Source organism: Oncorhynchus keta, chromosome 15 (assembly GCF_023373465.1).
Source record: "Oncorhynchus keta strain PuntledgeMale-10-30-2019 chromosome 15, Oket_V2, whole genome shotgun sequence".
In the NCBI taxonomy this organism is placed as follows: domain Eukaryota; kingdom Metazoa; phylum Chordata; class Actinopteri; order Salmoniformes; family Salmonidae; genus Oncorhynchus; species Oncorhynchus keta.
In genome coordinates, this window is record NC_068435.1 from 14,896,379 (window position 1) to 14,913,448 (window position 17,070).

A 17,070-nucleotide genomic window follows, 5' to 3' on the forward strand; every position below is an offset into this window, starting at 1 on the left:
TAATCTTATATTTACTGATATGTTATAATTGGCTCTAAAAGGCTGTTGTAGGTTCAACTCTTTCTGCACTAGTCAGAACATACCGTTTCTATTCAACCCAATAACATAAACCCTCAGTACTGCAGTTGGCTGCTCAAAATGGCTACATTACTTTACATGGGAGGCCACAAATGAATAGGTGCTCTGTCTGGGAATGCTGGTATTCCCACCCTGTAGCCCACCACCACCACTTCTCCTCCCTGCTGGCCTTCCCATTATAAGCTGCTGATTCAGTACTAATCACCCAGTCAGTGATGAGGTTGAGTCCTGGGCTCTCCAATCATCCTCTGTACTGAGCCCTCTCATTCTATAAAACTAACTGTGAGTATAAGGCTACAGCAGCTGATATGACCTAAAAAGAAACCATTGTTTAACATTGACTAGATATTTCTGACATTTCCAACACCTTTGGTGACTCTGAAGAGAATACTTTTAACACTAACAGGGAGGCCCTTTTTGTTGTGACAGTGCATAGGAACCCATGTCATTCAAACTCGTAACGTCTCGCACACTTTGTGTCAGAAATAATGTTGACTCAAAATGACATACCCAGGCTGTGAGTACATACTGGAAACAGCTTTCTTGACCCTGTGGGAGAGCCAGGCTCATTTTAGTGCCTATATAACCTGATACAGAAAAATGCAACCATCTCTCAAGTGCAATGCAAATCATAAGTGACAATAAGCATGCAATAACTTTATTTTGTGGTTACCAGGGGGCAATTTCATAACTGATGACAAAAGCTTGTCAGTAATGGTTAGTTTCTCCAGGAAATTCATTCCTTTGGGTCTTAGCTCCCTGTTCAACCCCAGAGTGTGTGAGATTTTTTCACTCCTCTCTTTTTGCCCCTTTTCTTTTTTCGAAGAGAAGGTGGATTATGGCAGAGGGGCTTTTGTTTAGATAAAGGGAGGGATTAGGAAGAGATTTGCCCCCATAAAGTTGTGGGCTTGATGGGCCTTTTATCCCTCCATGTTGCTAAAGCTGTGTTGCCTCTGGATTAGGATTTTACAATGGGGCCCCTTGTGCTGAGGGATCCGGGCCAGAGAGAGAGAGACAGAGAGAGAGAGAGACAGACACAGAGAGAGAGAGAGAAGGGTGAGAGAGAAGAAGGAGAGGGTGAGAAGAAAAAAGAGAGAGAGAAAAAAATGGGGTAAAAGGTACAAATAGAAAGAACCTAGGGTAGAGAAAGGGGTGAGACAGAAGGATAGAGAGACAAGGGTGAAAATAAGGGAGGGTGAGAAAAAAGAGAAAGGGATTGAGTGGAGAGTGAAAGAGGGGGAATTATACAGCTTTTAGAGAGAACTGACAGGTTGAAAACTTTTAGTGTGGGATTTGCTGAGGAGATCCTGAGATCTTGTCGCCAATAAAAGGATATCACCAGGATTCGGAGGAGTGGTGTTGACCATAAAACGAAAAATGGAGGTGTTCTTTAACGCAGGTATCTAATTAGGGAAATAAGGGAGTAAGTACATGGGGTTAAGATGGTTTGCTAATAACGTGTCTAAGAGATAGCTCCTGGCAAATTGCTTTGTTATTCTTGTCAAAAAAAGGTCTCGTGGAAGTAGTCGATTCTAAACTACACATCAAAATGATTAATTGCGATGGGATGAACAGATGCTGAAATACCCTTGAATGGAGCCGCGGAGGCTAACGCTGGCTGGATTGCAGGCCTAATGTATTCATGAAGTTGCAGAAACACCATTAGGACTATTAATTAGCGATTAGCGAGCAGTATTCACTGTCAGTAATACATTTTCCCCTCTTCTGCCCCTCCCCCCCAAAAAAAGTAGACTACTATTTAATTCGTTTTCATGTCAATGATCCAAAATGGAAATAAAGTTCCCATAACCGCCATAACCGCGCCATTATCAACGTTTTATAGGCTGCCATCATATAACATAAATGTTTCAATTGGCCAAACACTTACATGACTAGACATAATATGGAGATCAATGAACAGGACATAGGCAATTAATACATGTATAGACGATTAGGTCTAAAAGCAACTCACATCAAAATTATTTGCATGATGTAAAGGCGAGAGTAATATAAATCGTAAACTCAAGGGTCTAAAATAACAAGTGACAATCCGCCAAAAACCCAGGATGGACCTTGGGATAGCTCCAGTCCCAGGACCGTGGGGTCATAATTCGGAGAGGTGAGGACACTTGGCAGGGCTCGAGAGGTATTCTTATTGGGAAGCTCTTGTGACACTTTTAAACCTTTCAGATGCGCCGGACAGTAGTCGCACTAAACCCAGCGCAAAGCAGCTTTGGAGAAGAGGCGCTGAGAAGAACGCGTTCTCGCTTTAATTGCTTTAGAAACGGTCCTCACAAAGAGACACTGCCCAGATTTACCTCCCGTTTAAGTTCTTATTTCCATTGGTTCACAAGTTAATCCTCTTTCTTTCTCAGACCTCAAGAAGAAACCGAGTGATAGACGAAGGCAACAGAAACCAGAGAGGGACAAGAGTTTGTTTGCGGGGCAGATTGACAGTTTAGCCAAACTTTTTACAGTTGAAATGACTATACCATAACTGTAATAGTCTATGTATGGACGGTATATGTCTGCAGATATACACAAAGACATAGCATAATAAGAATAAGAATTATTATTATTATTAATACTGGTAAAAACATAAATAAAAATATTATTATTGTTGTGGTGATTGAATGTTATAACGTTGGAATTATATTAATTTCAATCACGCTCATTTAGCCAAGTAGCCTATGCATCATTTAGTTAACTAAGTAAATAGTCAAAAGCTTCACTTTGACAGTTGTACAAACCCGAGCACATAATTGAACCCCAAAACAGCGTTATTTAAAGCAAAGATGAGGACCAACTTCTAAGCGTGCAACTTCAGAATCAGAATTCTGTATTTGGACCATAAGGAGCAACAATAGACCTATACCACCTAATTTGAATATAGACTATATGTAACCCTTATATTACCTATTGTCTAAAGATCATGTGTAAAAACTACGTTATACCTATTTTCTTGGAAAATCGTAATCCTGTTTACTGCACAAATGTGCTATTGCTACCAGTTTCTCTAACTTTCATACAGAAAAACAAAACACGCAGATGCAAAATCATATTTCATGTGGTTTAGTTTCAGACTGCAGATACTGACAGCAGTGCCTCAATTGGAATAGTAATTGTATAACATTGTTTACAGTGTGTAATTCGTGCGTAATGTCTACCCGTCTTTGGGTACCTGCAAAATACCCGGGAGAAGAGATCTTATCTACGACCCCTTCAAGAAGAGGAGGGTATTATTGTTTTAATCCTCTTACCCGCAGTCATTTGAAGACAGGGGTTTTTGGAGGCTGAGATGGCGTCTTGTCTTCCCTATCCTAGCCCAAATCCTTCAAGGCCGGGTGAGATTCTAAAGGCACTAGCCTGGCATCTATTAGCAATCTCTCCAAAAGTCTTTGCACCGCGCTCTCTCCTCCAATGGCATGAGGAAAGCCGAAATGCAAATAAAACCAACGTATGAGGTTTTCCAAAACCCAAAACCGTATGAAGTTTTCCAAAACCCAAAGAGATCCATGTACATCACTAATGCCAAAGTATTCTGAGGAATATACATTTCATTTCTCACAAAAAAATACATTCAGAAATATTTTATTAAAAAAAAAAAAAAAATGTTAGACCCTGCAACCACAATGTCTGTCACTGGTCAAAGAAAACACTGACGTTACCACACTGAAGTTAAAACAGGCTCCTTTGTCAATTTATAAATCAATACAATTCATTATTATACATTATCAAAAATATTACAAAATAAGTATTGAATATTGTTTTATCTTTTTAAAGATAATTGAACAGCGTTTAAATTCTGGAAATGTCATCCATCTCCCAATTAGGGGCAACTCAATTCACTGATCCAATATCCCTCAAAGACAAGAAAAATCGAAGTATACTTCTTTTTACGTCTTGCTTTCCAGAATTTAAAGGAGTTGACACTCTTCTTAATCCATGAATTGACTGAATGTTTATCAATTCAAACGCAAATGCGAAACAAATACATGTTGATTGCATATGGGAATCCGCAGACATTATGTTCTGAAGTTGATGTTTTCGAATATAGGTATGGTCATTGGCCAAACGTCCGCTACTAATGGTGGAGAAAGAGCCTCTTTATTTGATTGACAGCTTCAAGGGCCACTAGAAAGCTAACATGACCTCACAGAGCAAGCTTTAAAATCCCTCTTCAGCTCATGTCCCAGTAGATGGCAGCCTCCAATGTTGAGCGCGAGACGCACAGGATTCAGACACGCGTAAAGTAGCAGAGCACGCGTTTCACACAGAACTATATGGACTTGTAGTCGTTCGTTCCCAATCGCATGAAGAGCACGAGAAAGGTGGACATTATTAACAAGGAGCCATAGCAATAATACGAATCTTAAGAAAATCACTTCAGAATCGGGATACACTTCCAAGCAGCACAACAAGACAACTCGGCTGACTAAGCAAGAGGTAAGAACTTTTAGGACATCTCTGGGACTGGGTCCACTTGTTAACAGCATTGACAGGTTGGTTACAACAGTGTTGATACACATGTGGTGGAACAATATTTACATTATTGGTGCACACTTTAAGCGTATAATAAACCTAATGGTAATTGCACGATATGATATTATGTTTTACAAGACGTTGTCGATCAAATATCGAGCAAGCATTGACAGTATAGCGAGCACAGTAAAATTATGTTTTGGCTGCAGATGTGAAGGCAAGACTTGACATAAGTGATAAATTAGGCCTATTCAATTGGTAAAGATTCAAGTACATTTTTGTAGAATTAAAATGAGGACATCCAAAAATGAATGGGAGATCTTGCAAAAAAATTGTATATTAAAAAATAAATCTAATTAATATGTAGATATACAGGGTTTTGTGGAAGTACTTCAGTCATTTCCATCTGGGAATTATGACGCAAAGAATTTGTTGAGCGCATGAGGATTTCATGGCCTGGTATTGTAACTTTTATAAGCATAACAGCTCAATTTAATGTAATTTCCCTTTCATAATTATTAACATTCAGGATAATAAAGTACATGTTCAACCCTCAGATCGATAGGTTCAGATTAAACAAAAAAAAGGCATGTTTTTTTTTTATCTTTCGTTTAGCAGGGAGTCGCCATTGAGACTGGTGTCTCTTTTTAAAGGAAGCTCTGCATATACCATTTCATGGAACTATAAAATAAAAAACCATATCAAATAAGTCAAATACAAAAAACAACACAAATTGCACAGACCCATGCCATTGTGTCCATATGAAATTGCAATTAAATTGTTTAAACTAATTGTAAATTAACGAATAGTTTGTCAGGACTAGTGGTTAAGGCAACGTTGTTAACCCGTGTTGCCTCCGCCTCCTCACGTGAAATTCGCTAATCAAACACTTTTCTCGCGGATATGAACAGTCTGGAATACGAAATATGACTCTGACACCCCAAAGGGCTGATTGTCGCTTGCTATACACCTCCGGCCGAAGGGTTTTTAGCAATAACATTTTTCCTAATTTAGTCAGATCAAAGGGTTGCAATGTATTTTCATAATGCTGTTTTAATAACCGAAGCTTTGAACAGTGCTGCCTGGGGCACTCAAAAACATACAGCCGGGAGAAGCGATAGGCATATGAATAGACAACAATGGCAGCTAGATAGAATAAGTAGGCTTGTGTGGTAAATATGGTAGGCCTATCATAACAGTACAAATATCAATAGCAATAAAATGCATGAAAAACGTGAAAGTACAAAATAAGAATTAGTATGAGTAAGTAGCCTCGTTCTCTTTCGCTCTACTTCATATGCACGTGCACATGGACGCACACACACGCGCGCACGCTGTTGAACCGCACTGTATGTCCGTCGGTGTCAGCGTTGATGATAAATGGAGAGCCTCGCAGTCGAAACCTATTTGCACTTCCATTAGACGGGGAGCCAAATGGGGATCAACGTGCATATTTTACCCACGGAGAAGCCATACATCTCAGCCAAAACGTTGCCCCGCGGGGCGATGGGATAAGAGACCGAGAGAGAGGGGAGGGAGGAAAGCGGGCCCATTCAACTCAAATACTTGGGGGACCAAAGTAAATGTTTAGCGAAGCACCCTCCTTCTGTCCAGGCGAATTAACCTATTCCCTCTTGCCCTGTGATCACATTCATCAGGCACTGCAGTGTAATAGGTTGGGAATAGGCACTGCGGGCGTCATACACACAGCTCCCTCATGCACACACAGCTCCCTCATGCACACACAGCTCCCTCATGCACACACAGCTCCCTCATTCACACACAGCTCCCTCATTCACACACAGAACATGGACAGCAGCTTCACGGTGTTATAGGTCTGATTTTATTGCTCAGATTAGGAGTTGTTACAAAAAGTTTCATAATGCAAAAAGGGGAAAAATGGCAAATTCCGATTTATTTGGATGGAGTGTTTGATTCATTCTTTTGATTTAATAGTTACTCAAACACATTTTTATTTATTTTATTTTTACGGAGTCAATGCTGAGACCAACGTCTCCTTTCCTCCAGACGAGCCCTGTTTAGCACAACAATGCACATCAAAAAACAATATACACATTAAACTACACATCCACATTCAAATACACTTTATGAAAAACAACAATACATGAAAAGCAAAACGCAATGATAAAAAACAGACACATTCTGTAGTGATGGTGCTTTGGCCTAATAGAGATCTATATTTGAACGCAATCAAATATTGAAATAAACGTTGTAATAATACAACTGTCAAAATCATTCATAATATAATATCGATAGGCCTAACATTATAAAATAACAATAATAGAAAATAACAGTTTACCAGGCCTATTACATTGTTGTGTAGGTTACAACTATATCATTTAAGGTCTGCCTATATCATAAATTAACATCATTAAGGGATTAAGTGACATTGAATTAAGTATTGTCAAGGGTAATGAAGTCAATGAACTTCAAGCAAAGGCTTACTTCTCAAGCATGTTAGCAATTACAGTTAATATTCAATTAAATACATCAATTTGATCCTTATCACAGACTGCATTAAGTGCAGAGTCACTAAAAAAAATTGAATTGCGTGTGGATAAATTAAATTCTTGACTGAATTTGAATTATCACAGCCTCCTTAGCCTTGGGCAAGACTTGAGGCAGTTTATTCTGTTGTATAATATTCTTATGTACAATTTAATATGTATAAATTGACTAGAATAAATATGAGTCTCAATGCGCTCCTATATCAAGCTTATCTTCTAGGTTGTGGTGATAGAATCAAGATACAGTCAATGTGCAATTGAGCACCATGATATTTCGAAAACGACTAACTATTTGAATGACTTGAATAGGCCGACCTACATTTTCAATCAGCCGAATAACGCATGGACATATACACTTTTTGGTTTAATTTAAATCAAAACATTCATATTATACATATTCTTTGCCCCCAGTAACCTATAGTGAACTTCCCCAAATCAAATCGTATTTGTCACATGCGCCGAATACAACATTATACCTTACCGTGAAATGCCTACTTTCAAGCTCTTAACCAACAATGCAGTTAAGAAGAATAAGAGTTATGAAAATATTTACTAAATGAACTAAAGTTAAAAAATAGTAACACAATAAAATAACAATACGAGGCTAATGGCTGGAGTCTTGAGCCATTTTTAGGGCCTTCCTCTGACGCCTGTTATAGAGGTCCTGAATGGCAGGAAGCTTGGCCCCAGTGATGTACTGGGCCATACGCACTACCCTCTGTAGCGCCTTGTGGTCGGATGCCGAGCTGTTGCAATACCAGGTGGTGATGCAACCAGTCAGGATGCTCTCGATGGTGCAGCTGTAGAACTTTTTGAAGATCTGAGGATTCTGTTTCGCCCATCCTGAACTGGCCAATGAAAATAGACCTAAAGGAGCACAGACACCAGTGAAGATGAAAACATTAGAGGCTACATCTCAGCCCTAGCATGTCAAAATGCTATAGTGAGGCAATTTAAGACTTTAGGAACCCTCTCCCGCTTCCAAATCTCATGATACCTGCCATGCATGGGAATATTTATATATTTTATATCTGTTATAATCATAACCGCTCGAGCCTGTGAGATGTCTCTTCTTGTCAAAGACCTCGACACTAACATGTATCTATCTAATCGTGTCCTGAAGCATTTCATTTTATCTATGAAAATCTTAAAGGGGCAAATAATAACCTACAAAAATGCAGGATGAGATATTTTGCCTCTGAGACCTACATATAACCCACTGGCCACAGACGTCAATTCAACGTATATTCCACGTTGGTTCAACATAATTTCATTGAAATGACGTGGAAACAGCGTTGATTAAACCAGCGAGCCCAGTGGGAAGGCTTCGATTCTTTTGCTGTAAAGTGGTTCTGTCCAATAAAATGAAGGATATACTTTTAATTAGACTTATTATAAAACACATTTTCTAACCTTTATTTAACTAGGCAAGTCAGTTAAGAACACATTATTATTTACAATGACGGCCTTGGAACAGTTGGTTAACTGCCTTGTTCAGGGGCAGAACGAGAGATTTTTACCTTGTCAGCTCGGGATTCGATCTAGAAACCTTTCGGTTATTGGCCCAACACTACCTGCCACGAAAAGTGTTTGATTGGCGAATTTCATGTAAGGAGGCGGAGGCAACACGGGTTAACAACGTAGCCTAAATATAAACCAACATGGTCCAACAAATAGTAGGTCTAGTTAAAAATAACTAAAGTGGCTACTAAAATTCATAGGCTAACCGAATGAGATAATTCAGTAGGCCGAGCCAAAGCATTGGTATTGACAGAATAGCCTATCATTACCGTACAATATAATACATTTTCGTCATTTTAGCAGACGCTCTTAATTAATCAGAGCGATTTACACTAGTCATTTTCTTACTTGCATGTACTGGTCCCCCGTGGGAATAAAACCCACAACCCTGGCATTGCATGTGCCATGCTCTACCAACGGAGCCACACGGGACCTATGTGATTTCAGGTTGCCATCCCGGCGTAGAACAAATCTTGTTATATCATCTCCAAAGCGTTTCATCAACGCAATGATCTCTCAACGCGGCGCTTTCAAAGGGGATTTGCGCTTTTGCTGCGATCACAGAGAAAGTAAGCAAATACATTCCTTCATAAGGCATCCGTTACGCTTTATTACGTGAACGAGTGATACTTACACCCTACCCCAATTAAAATAATTGTGTATAATTAATGGCTTGAACCAAGCGATAATTGGATATTAATGGTTAACGTTCTTGTCCAGATATTAAAATGTATTGCCCCTGAGCAATACGTCTACCTTAACGAAATGAAATGCGTCTGTATGCGATTCAAATGACCACGTCGTTGGCCATTACAAGCACCACACGACTCTGATAACTTTAACATGAACAAATTAAGTAATGGTTTGTCAAGGATTAACCAACCTTGGTTGCACAGATAAACACAAAGGTCTGCAAAACTGCAACTTTATATGAGGTGATCAAATTATGAACTGCAATATGCATAAACTGCAAGTGCACCACTGTCTACACACAACATACAAAATATCCTGAACTGTCAGATCATTAAACCAACAGTGAATTTAGACCGTTCATTACGCGCGTATCTAAAATGGGAACGTTTACGCATGCAACAATAGCCTGTCAAACTCTCCGGACAGATAGCCAAATGGAAACATTCAAGCAAAATGCTAACATGATCTATGCTTTTTTTCCAACAGGTAGTGCCCGTCATGCAGCACTATGGAGTGAACGGCTACTCTCTCCACGCGATGAACTCCCTGAGCGCAATGTACAACCTGCACCAGCAGGCCGCGCAACAGGCGCAACACGCGCCAGACTATCGACCTTCTGTGCACGCGCTCACCCTCGCGGAGAGACTGGCTGGTAATTTAGTCCAACAAACAAACTTTTACACACACTAGGCATCACCTTTGATGATCACTTTCTGACATATCCCCCTATAGGATAGGGTACCATCCAATTAATTAAACTTGCCGTGTTTCTTCTCTTCCAACGGCTGCACATTTCAAGACATCATTCTGGAGGCTCGCTACGGGTCCCAGCACCGTAAACAGCGCCGGAGTCGCACCGCGTTCACCGCACAGCAGCTCGAGGCACTGGAGAAGACCTTCCAGAAGACCCACTACCCCGATGTTGTGATGCGCGAGCGCCTGGCCATGTGCACGAACCTCCCCGAGGCCCGCGTGCAGGTAACTAATTAATTAACATTCCAAATGCATGGTACCTGTAGATTGAAACACAAACAATATTGGTTATTGTACCTGAATTATAATTCATGAAATATATTTACCACTGGGTAAACATTGCAGAAAAAAATGACTTTAGTCATTTGCAATTCTTCTTGGCTTGTCTTAAAGATAAACAGTAGGCAGACCTACACCAATGTAACACACATGTACATCCACAACCATTTGGCTTAATCTCTTGCACACTAAGTATGCTTCTGACTGTCTCCCAATATGGCAACCTTTCAAACAGGTGTGGTTCAAGAACCGCCGGGCCAAATTCCGCAAGAAGCAACGTAGCCTGCAGAAGGAACAGCTCCAGAAACAGAAGGAGGCCAACCTAGAGGGAGGTGACGAGGAGGAGGCTCCCACCACCATCACTCCAGAGAACCAGCTCCCCCCATCCTCTTCCTCCTTGGAGGTTGAGGGTCCGCCCCTTCTGTTGGTGCCGGAAATTAGCGTGGAGTTGAACGTGACCTCGGCGGAGCAGTCAGGCAGCGAGTCGGCCACAGAGGACAATGCCACCGATAAGGAGGAGGAGTCTAACCCACAGAGGGAGGAGTTAAAGAGTGAAAGGGTGATGACGCCCGGCAACGTCTCTCCACCCTGCAAACGACTTAGCCCCAAACCTGGTAAAGGACAAGCTCTTGTGACTGGCAGTTGTACAGCTCTAATATACTGTAGCTGGGGGGGCATAAGAAAACAGAAAGTCAATCAGAGAATTCCTTTAGGATGGTCAATAAAGAGTAAACATATGAAATGCTCACATTGTTGCCCAACATCAGTTCATTTGTCATACTGGCAGCTTTGCTGGTTCTTTGTTAGTTCTACATATATCTGCCTCCCTGCCCACCAGTAAAACTTAGTTTAATGTTATTGACTCATGCTTTTTCCCCTTACCCAGAATCCCCTATGGTCTCCCGGTCTGTGACGCCCTCTTCCAGTGGTGTCAGCGGTGGGATCTCCCAGAGCCACTCCTACTCCTCCTCCCCGCTCAGCCTCTTCTGCCTGCAGGAGCAGTTCCGCCAGCACATGGCTGCCACCAACAACATGGCACTCTACCCTTCATTCGACATGGGCACCACCCCAACTCTGCCCTACCTGGGCATGAATGTCAACATGTCTCCGGCGCCGCTGGGCTCCCTGCCCTGCCAATCCTACTACCAGTCCCTGTCCCACCACGCAGCGCAGCAGGTGTGGAACAGTCCCCTGCTCCAGGCCTCCGGAGGGCTCCCCAGCCAAAACAGCAAGACCACCAGCATAGAGAACCTCCGGATGCGGGCCAAGCAGCATGCAGCCTCCCTGGGACTGGACACGCTGCCTAACTAAGCCCAGGATCTTAGTGCGACCTAGCTGGGAGATCGGTACTATATCCCACCCATCCCTTGTCTGTAACCTCCATAGCCCTACAGGAACCATATTCTCCAGCAGATGGTTTCAGGGGAATTAGTAGCCAGAGTTTTGAAAACCAAAATGGCAAATCACCCTGGACCGAGTTCTCTCCTGCTTCTTGCTTTATCAGTTGCCTAACGTCTGGGATTGCACAGGCTATACACAGGATCTCTAAAGCTGAGCAAATACACTTCATACGTATTTACCTGTCTAGTGTTGCACTTGGTGATAAAGACTTTGCAATGTAATGTTTACAGATAAAATATGAATTTAGGCAGTTTTAAGGGAATTTGGGTCTTCAAGGGGGAAAATACATTTGTGCCAGCATTGGTGGCATTGAGAGACTATTTGTACCATGGGGCCATTACCATTTCAATTAGGTCATGTAGGTACATAGCACATTCTAAAAACACAAGCACATACATAAATATAAACTCAAGCCATGTTCTCCTCAATATCCTAATTAGAAGTGACTAATTTACCAGTTTAATGGCCAGTATTAAATCATGTTGTACAGAGACTGGCTTGGTAATGAGAAAATCATTTCAGTGACTAAATGTGCAAAGCTTTTAATTACATTTTGCCCTGGGCAGAGGGGAGGGGAGCATATGGAATTATGAACATGCACACTATTTATGATTCCCTTATACGTAACTTGGTAACAACATCCCTCCACAAACGGAATAGGGGTCCTTTAGGGCTGGGGTAGTCTCCAGTACTTTCTGTTGTACTCTTTAAGCACTTTAAGGAGTGGCCAATCTTTAAATTGTTGTCAATTATGCACCTGTGATTCTCTCTGTGCTGGGATCCCATCAAGTCCATCCACTCCGATAATGTAAATAATTGTAATATGTAAATTAAGAAGAAAAATAAGTCTATCTATTAATGTTTACTGATAAGGCAAATGTAAAGGTGTTCATATGTTGTTAATTGATCATAAACTGTCCAAGTTGCCGATTCCTATAGTTGTCAGAGTTGTACAGTAGTATTTAAATGGCTCACGCCATTCCATTACCTTCTATTCCCTGGACTACTGAAGCTATACTGTCTGGTAGTCTACATATGAGTTCCATTGTGGCTGTGATTGTAAAAGTTCTACTGTTTCTCTCCAGCCTGTCATACTAACTGGTCCCGTGGTAGATTTAAAATGTTGGCGAGACTAATCTGGAAACCATAGGCATTATCATTTTCTCTCTTTAACAATGTAAGTTTGAAAAGTGATGTTGTAAAATAAATCCTAAATAAAGCCATGCTTGGTCTTTACATACTGTAGCTTCCTTCTCTCGGTTCTTGTTCTCACATGACAAAGCTAGCCACAGCTAAGGATTTTATCATCAGTCTTCTTCCAGGGAGGAAGGAGTGCAGTGTGGAGGAAGCAGTGCAGTGTGGAGGAAGCAGTGCAGTGTGGAGGAAGGAGTGCAGTGTGGAGGAAGGAGTGCAGTGTGGAGGAAGCAGTGCAGTGTGGAGGAAGCAGTGCAGTGTGGAGGAAGCAGTGCAGTGTGGAGGAAGCAGTGCAGTGTGGAGGAAGCAGTGCGGTGTGGAGGAAGCAGTGCAGTGTGGAGGAAGCAGTGCAGTGTGGAGGAAGGAGTGCAGTGTGGAGGAAGCAGTGCAGTGTGGAGGAAGCAGTGCAGTGTGGAGGAAGGAGTGCAGTGTGGAGGAAGCAGTGCAGTGTGGAGGAAGCAGTGCAGTGTGGAGGAAGCAGTGCAGTGTGGAGGAAGGAGTGCAGTGTGGAGGAAGGAGTGCAGTGTGGAGGAAGCAGTGCAGTGTGGAGGAAGGAGTGCAGTGTGGAGGAAGCAGTGCAGTGTGGAGGAAGGAGTGCAGTGTGGAGGAAGGAGTGCAGTGTGGAGGAAGGAGTGCAGTGTGGAGGAAGCAGTGCAGTGTGGAGGAAGGAGTGCAGTGTGGAGGAAGCAGTGCAGTGTGGAGGAAGCAGTGCAGTGTGGAGGAAGCAGTGCAGTGTGGAGGAAGGAGTGCAGTGTGGAGGAAGGAGTGCAGTGTGGAGGAAGGAGTGCAGTGTGGAGGAAGCAGTGCAGTGTGGAGGAAGGAGTGCAGTGTGGAGGAAGCAGTGCAGTGTGGACGAAGCAGTGCAGTGTGGAGGAAGCAGTGCAGTGTGGAGGAAGGGAATTCACTCTTAGAGGAAGAGAATGTGAGAAACGAGGGGGGAAAGGAAGGTGACTTAGAGGAAGAGAATGTGAGAAACGAGGGGGGAAAGGAAGGTGACTTAGAGGAAGAGAATGTGAGAAACGAGGGGGGAAAGGAAGGTGACAGGGATAACGAGAGGGAAAGACAGGCAATATACAGTATGGTAACACTTTACTTGACACCCAATGTCATAACACATTAGGACACGGTCCTAACCGGTCATTATGGTCATAACACTGTCATGGCCCATACATTTACACTTGTTGTGACATATATTGCGTTATTTTACGGCTGGTTATGACGCCTACATAAGAGTGTCAAAACCCACATGTATCCAAATTAGTTTCTTTCCCTGCCAAGAAGTTTCCTTCCGTTTGAAAGTTGTTTTAAAAAAAATCAGTTGTAATGAATTCTTGTAGAAAATAGACTTCATGACACTGTTATGACCATCATAATCATATAAGCCAGATAGGCCTATCGTGTACATGCCCTTATGTCAGTAGTCAGTCAAAAAGAGGGTGTCTTGTCCTGCTCCTGAAACCTGCTCCTGCATTCATCTCAGTCATCAGCAGCAGAGCATTGGGCTAGGTGCATGTCTGACCTCAATGTGTGTGCAATTACAATAATAATTGAATATGGTAAATAAAATAAAATTATATAACATAAAACTACTGTTGACACATAGGCTATGGTGTAATGGAATGTTTTGCCTTGTGTGCTAGGTTTTATGGGTTTTACACTCTTATGTAGGTGTCATAACCAGTCATAAAATAACACAATATATGTCACAACAGGTCTAAATATATGTGTCCGGAGAATGTTATGACCATGTATTAACAGGTTATGACAAGTTAGGTCAGCTGTTATGACATATTATGACATGGTTATGACTGTGTCATAATGTGTTAGGACGCTGTGTGTCAAGGAAAGTGTCACCCTGAAAATATATATATAAAACAGGAAAAGGTCAGAGAGAGAAGAAGGTAATCAGGAGAAATAAACAGCACAGGGGACATAAGCCATCCCCGATGAATAAGCAGCCTATTATCCTGAAGAATGGCGACCTGGGGCGGTGATTATGCTGCTATTATATCTTAAACAGCGTGGTTTGTCAAAATGCACAAGACCCCCCCCCCTCCTCTCTCTCACACACACACACACACACACACACACACACACACACACACACACACACACACACACACACACACACACACACACACACACACACACACACACACACACACACACACACACACACACACACACACACACACACACCTCTCTGACAGCGTTCTAGGTTAGGATCGCTGCAATCCCCACCAACACCATGTTAACGGCCTACTAAACTGCCTACTAAACTGCATGTTGATTGCCTGGCTGTGACATTGTTCAACTGCTAATTGATTTATCCTCGTTAGATATATCCTCCCTAACAGTGTAAATGCAATCTGTTATGGATAAACACTTCCTCAAAAGCGGATACATGGGACAACAACCCAGATTAGCATAGTGTTAATGTGAAAACTTTCCTCAACCTTGCTGTGTGTTATTACATTGTAGGTGTCCTATTTAAAAGGGCATCCTATAGATATGCCTCTTGATATGTAAAGCTGAATTTCCTTGTTATTCCGGGTAGCAATTTTCCCCTGGGATGATTTTGAACCAGCAAACTATGACAACACTACCAAGTGGTCTTTATCCAACCCCCAAACACATCAATGTAGGGACACACAGATACACACACCAGTGCCTGAGGGCCCAACGGGGACTGATGTAGCGTAGATTGTAATGCCGCCGGGTCAAGCGTGTTCAGCCTTGATGCAGGATAAGGTGCTCTTCTCTAATATCCTACCTCCCAATCCCCAAAAATCCCTCGACATCCATCGAGCTGGAATAAGCCTCTATTCCTGTATACCTCACCAGATCATTTAGTTGAGATAAATCAGTAAGAACATGACCCTTATCTAGCCAAATACTGCTTCACTAGGTAAAGATGTGAATCTGGAACCCTAAAGGAGGGTTAAATCCCAAAAGATAAACCTGACGATGTGGGCATACTGTAGTGTAGATGCAGCTGAACTTGCAGATTGCTGAACTCTCAGGACAAGAGATGTCCAAAACGTTGTGAGGAAAGATGCACCCTGATCTTTTAATTAGTCTGGAGCCCTCCTGCACAAATATCACAGTGTACCATTCAATCAAGGTTTTTTCTCTCCCGCCTCCATGGTAAAAGGTTTTAACCCAGCCAAGAATGAAAAGCGCCACCGTAAGAAACCCGGCCCATTGAGGTGTGACATGCTCTGCCAGAATATGATTTGAATCCTGTTTCCAACATTCTTTTAGCCCACTGGCATCGCAATTTCGCCACATATTCTCCGAGCTGTCAACCCAGGGAAATCCCTCTAATAGCACATTGCCCAGATACACATTAAAATGCTCCTGGAAACCACCGGGAGCTTAGTGACACACACACACTTCTGATGTTCAACAGGCTTTTAAACATTGAAGTATTGAAAGTTTGAAGACTACCAATCCTTTTAAAAATGTATTTGACCTTTATTTAACAAGTCAGTTAAGAACAAATTCTTATTTTCCATGACGGTTAACTGCCTGTTCAGGGACAGAACGACAGATTTGTACCTTGTCAGCTCGGGGATTTGAACTTGCAACCTTTCGGTTACTAGTCCAACGCTCTAATCACTAGGCTACCCTGCCGCCCCTTGTACTATTTCAAATTGTATGCAAGACCATGCTCCGAATAAATGTATTTTCTTTCTACATTTTTGTTGAAAAAAATAAAAAATTCTGGATAAAAAGAAAGGAAGAGGAGACAGAGGTCAAAAGGGGAGGAGTGATGGCCACAAGAGGACAAAGGGGAGGATTGATGGCCACAAGAGGACAAAGGGGAGGAGTGATGGCCACAAGAGGACAAAGGGGAGGAGTGATGGCCAGAAGAGGACAAAGGGGAGGAGTGATGGCCAGAAGAGGACAAAGGGGAGGAGTGATGGCCAGAAGAGGACAAAGGGGAGGAGTGATGGCCACAAGAGGACAAAGGGGAGAAGTGATGGCCAGAAGAGGATAAAGGGGAGGAGTGATGGCCAGAAGAGGACAAAGGGGAGGAGTGATGGCCAGAAGAGGACAAAGGAGAGGAGTGATGGCCAGAAGAGGACAAAGGGGAGGAGTGATGGCCAGAAGAGGACAAAGGGGAGGAGTGATGGCC

The 17,070-nt window shown here is 42.3% G+C and overlaps 1 protein-coding gene across 1 annotated transcript; it reads left to right on the plus strand.

The window, feature by feature from the left end:
• Positions 1 to 4,293: 4,293 nt before the first annotated feature.
• LOC118395093 (diencephalon/mesencephalon homeobox protein 1-A-like) lies at positions 4,294 to 12,968 on the plus strand. Its single transcript, XM_035788879.2, has 5 exons — positions 4,294 to 4,524; positions 9,789 to 9,954; positions 10,102 to 10,280; positions 10,570 to 10,948; positions 11,221 to 12,968. Exons 2-5 carry the CDS (start codon positions 9,801 to 9,803, stop codon positions 11,643 to 11,645), a joined length of 1,137 nt encoding a protein of 378 aa, XP_035644772.1. The 5' UTR covers positions 4,294 to 4,524; positions 9,789 to 9,800; the 3' UTR covers positions 11,646 to 12,968.
• Positions 12,969 to 17,070: the final 4,102 nt, after the last annotated feature.

Bases quoted from the DNA above. Each gene is read 5' to 3' on its own strand.
- LOC118395093 (XM_035788879.2), top strand. From the start codon at position 9,801: ATGCAGCACTATGGAGTGAACGGCTACTCTCTCCACGCGATGAACTCC. The intron at 9,955-10,101 runs GTAATTTAGTCC...GCACATTTCAAG, and splicing joins CCTCGCGGAGAGACTGGCTG to ACATCATTCTGGAGGCTCGC. The intron at 10,949-11,220 runs GTAAAGGACAAG...CCCCTTACCCAG, and splicing joins ACGACTTAGCCCCAAACCTG to AATCCCCTATGGTCTCCCGG.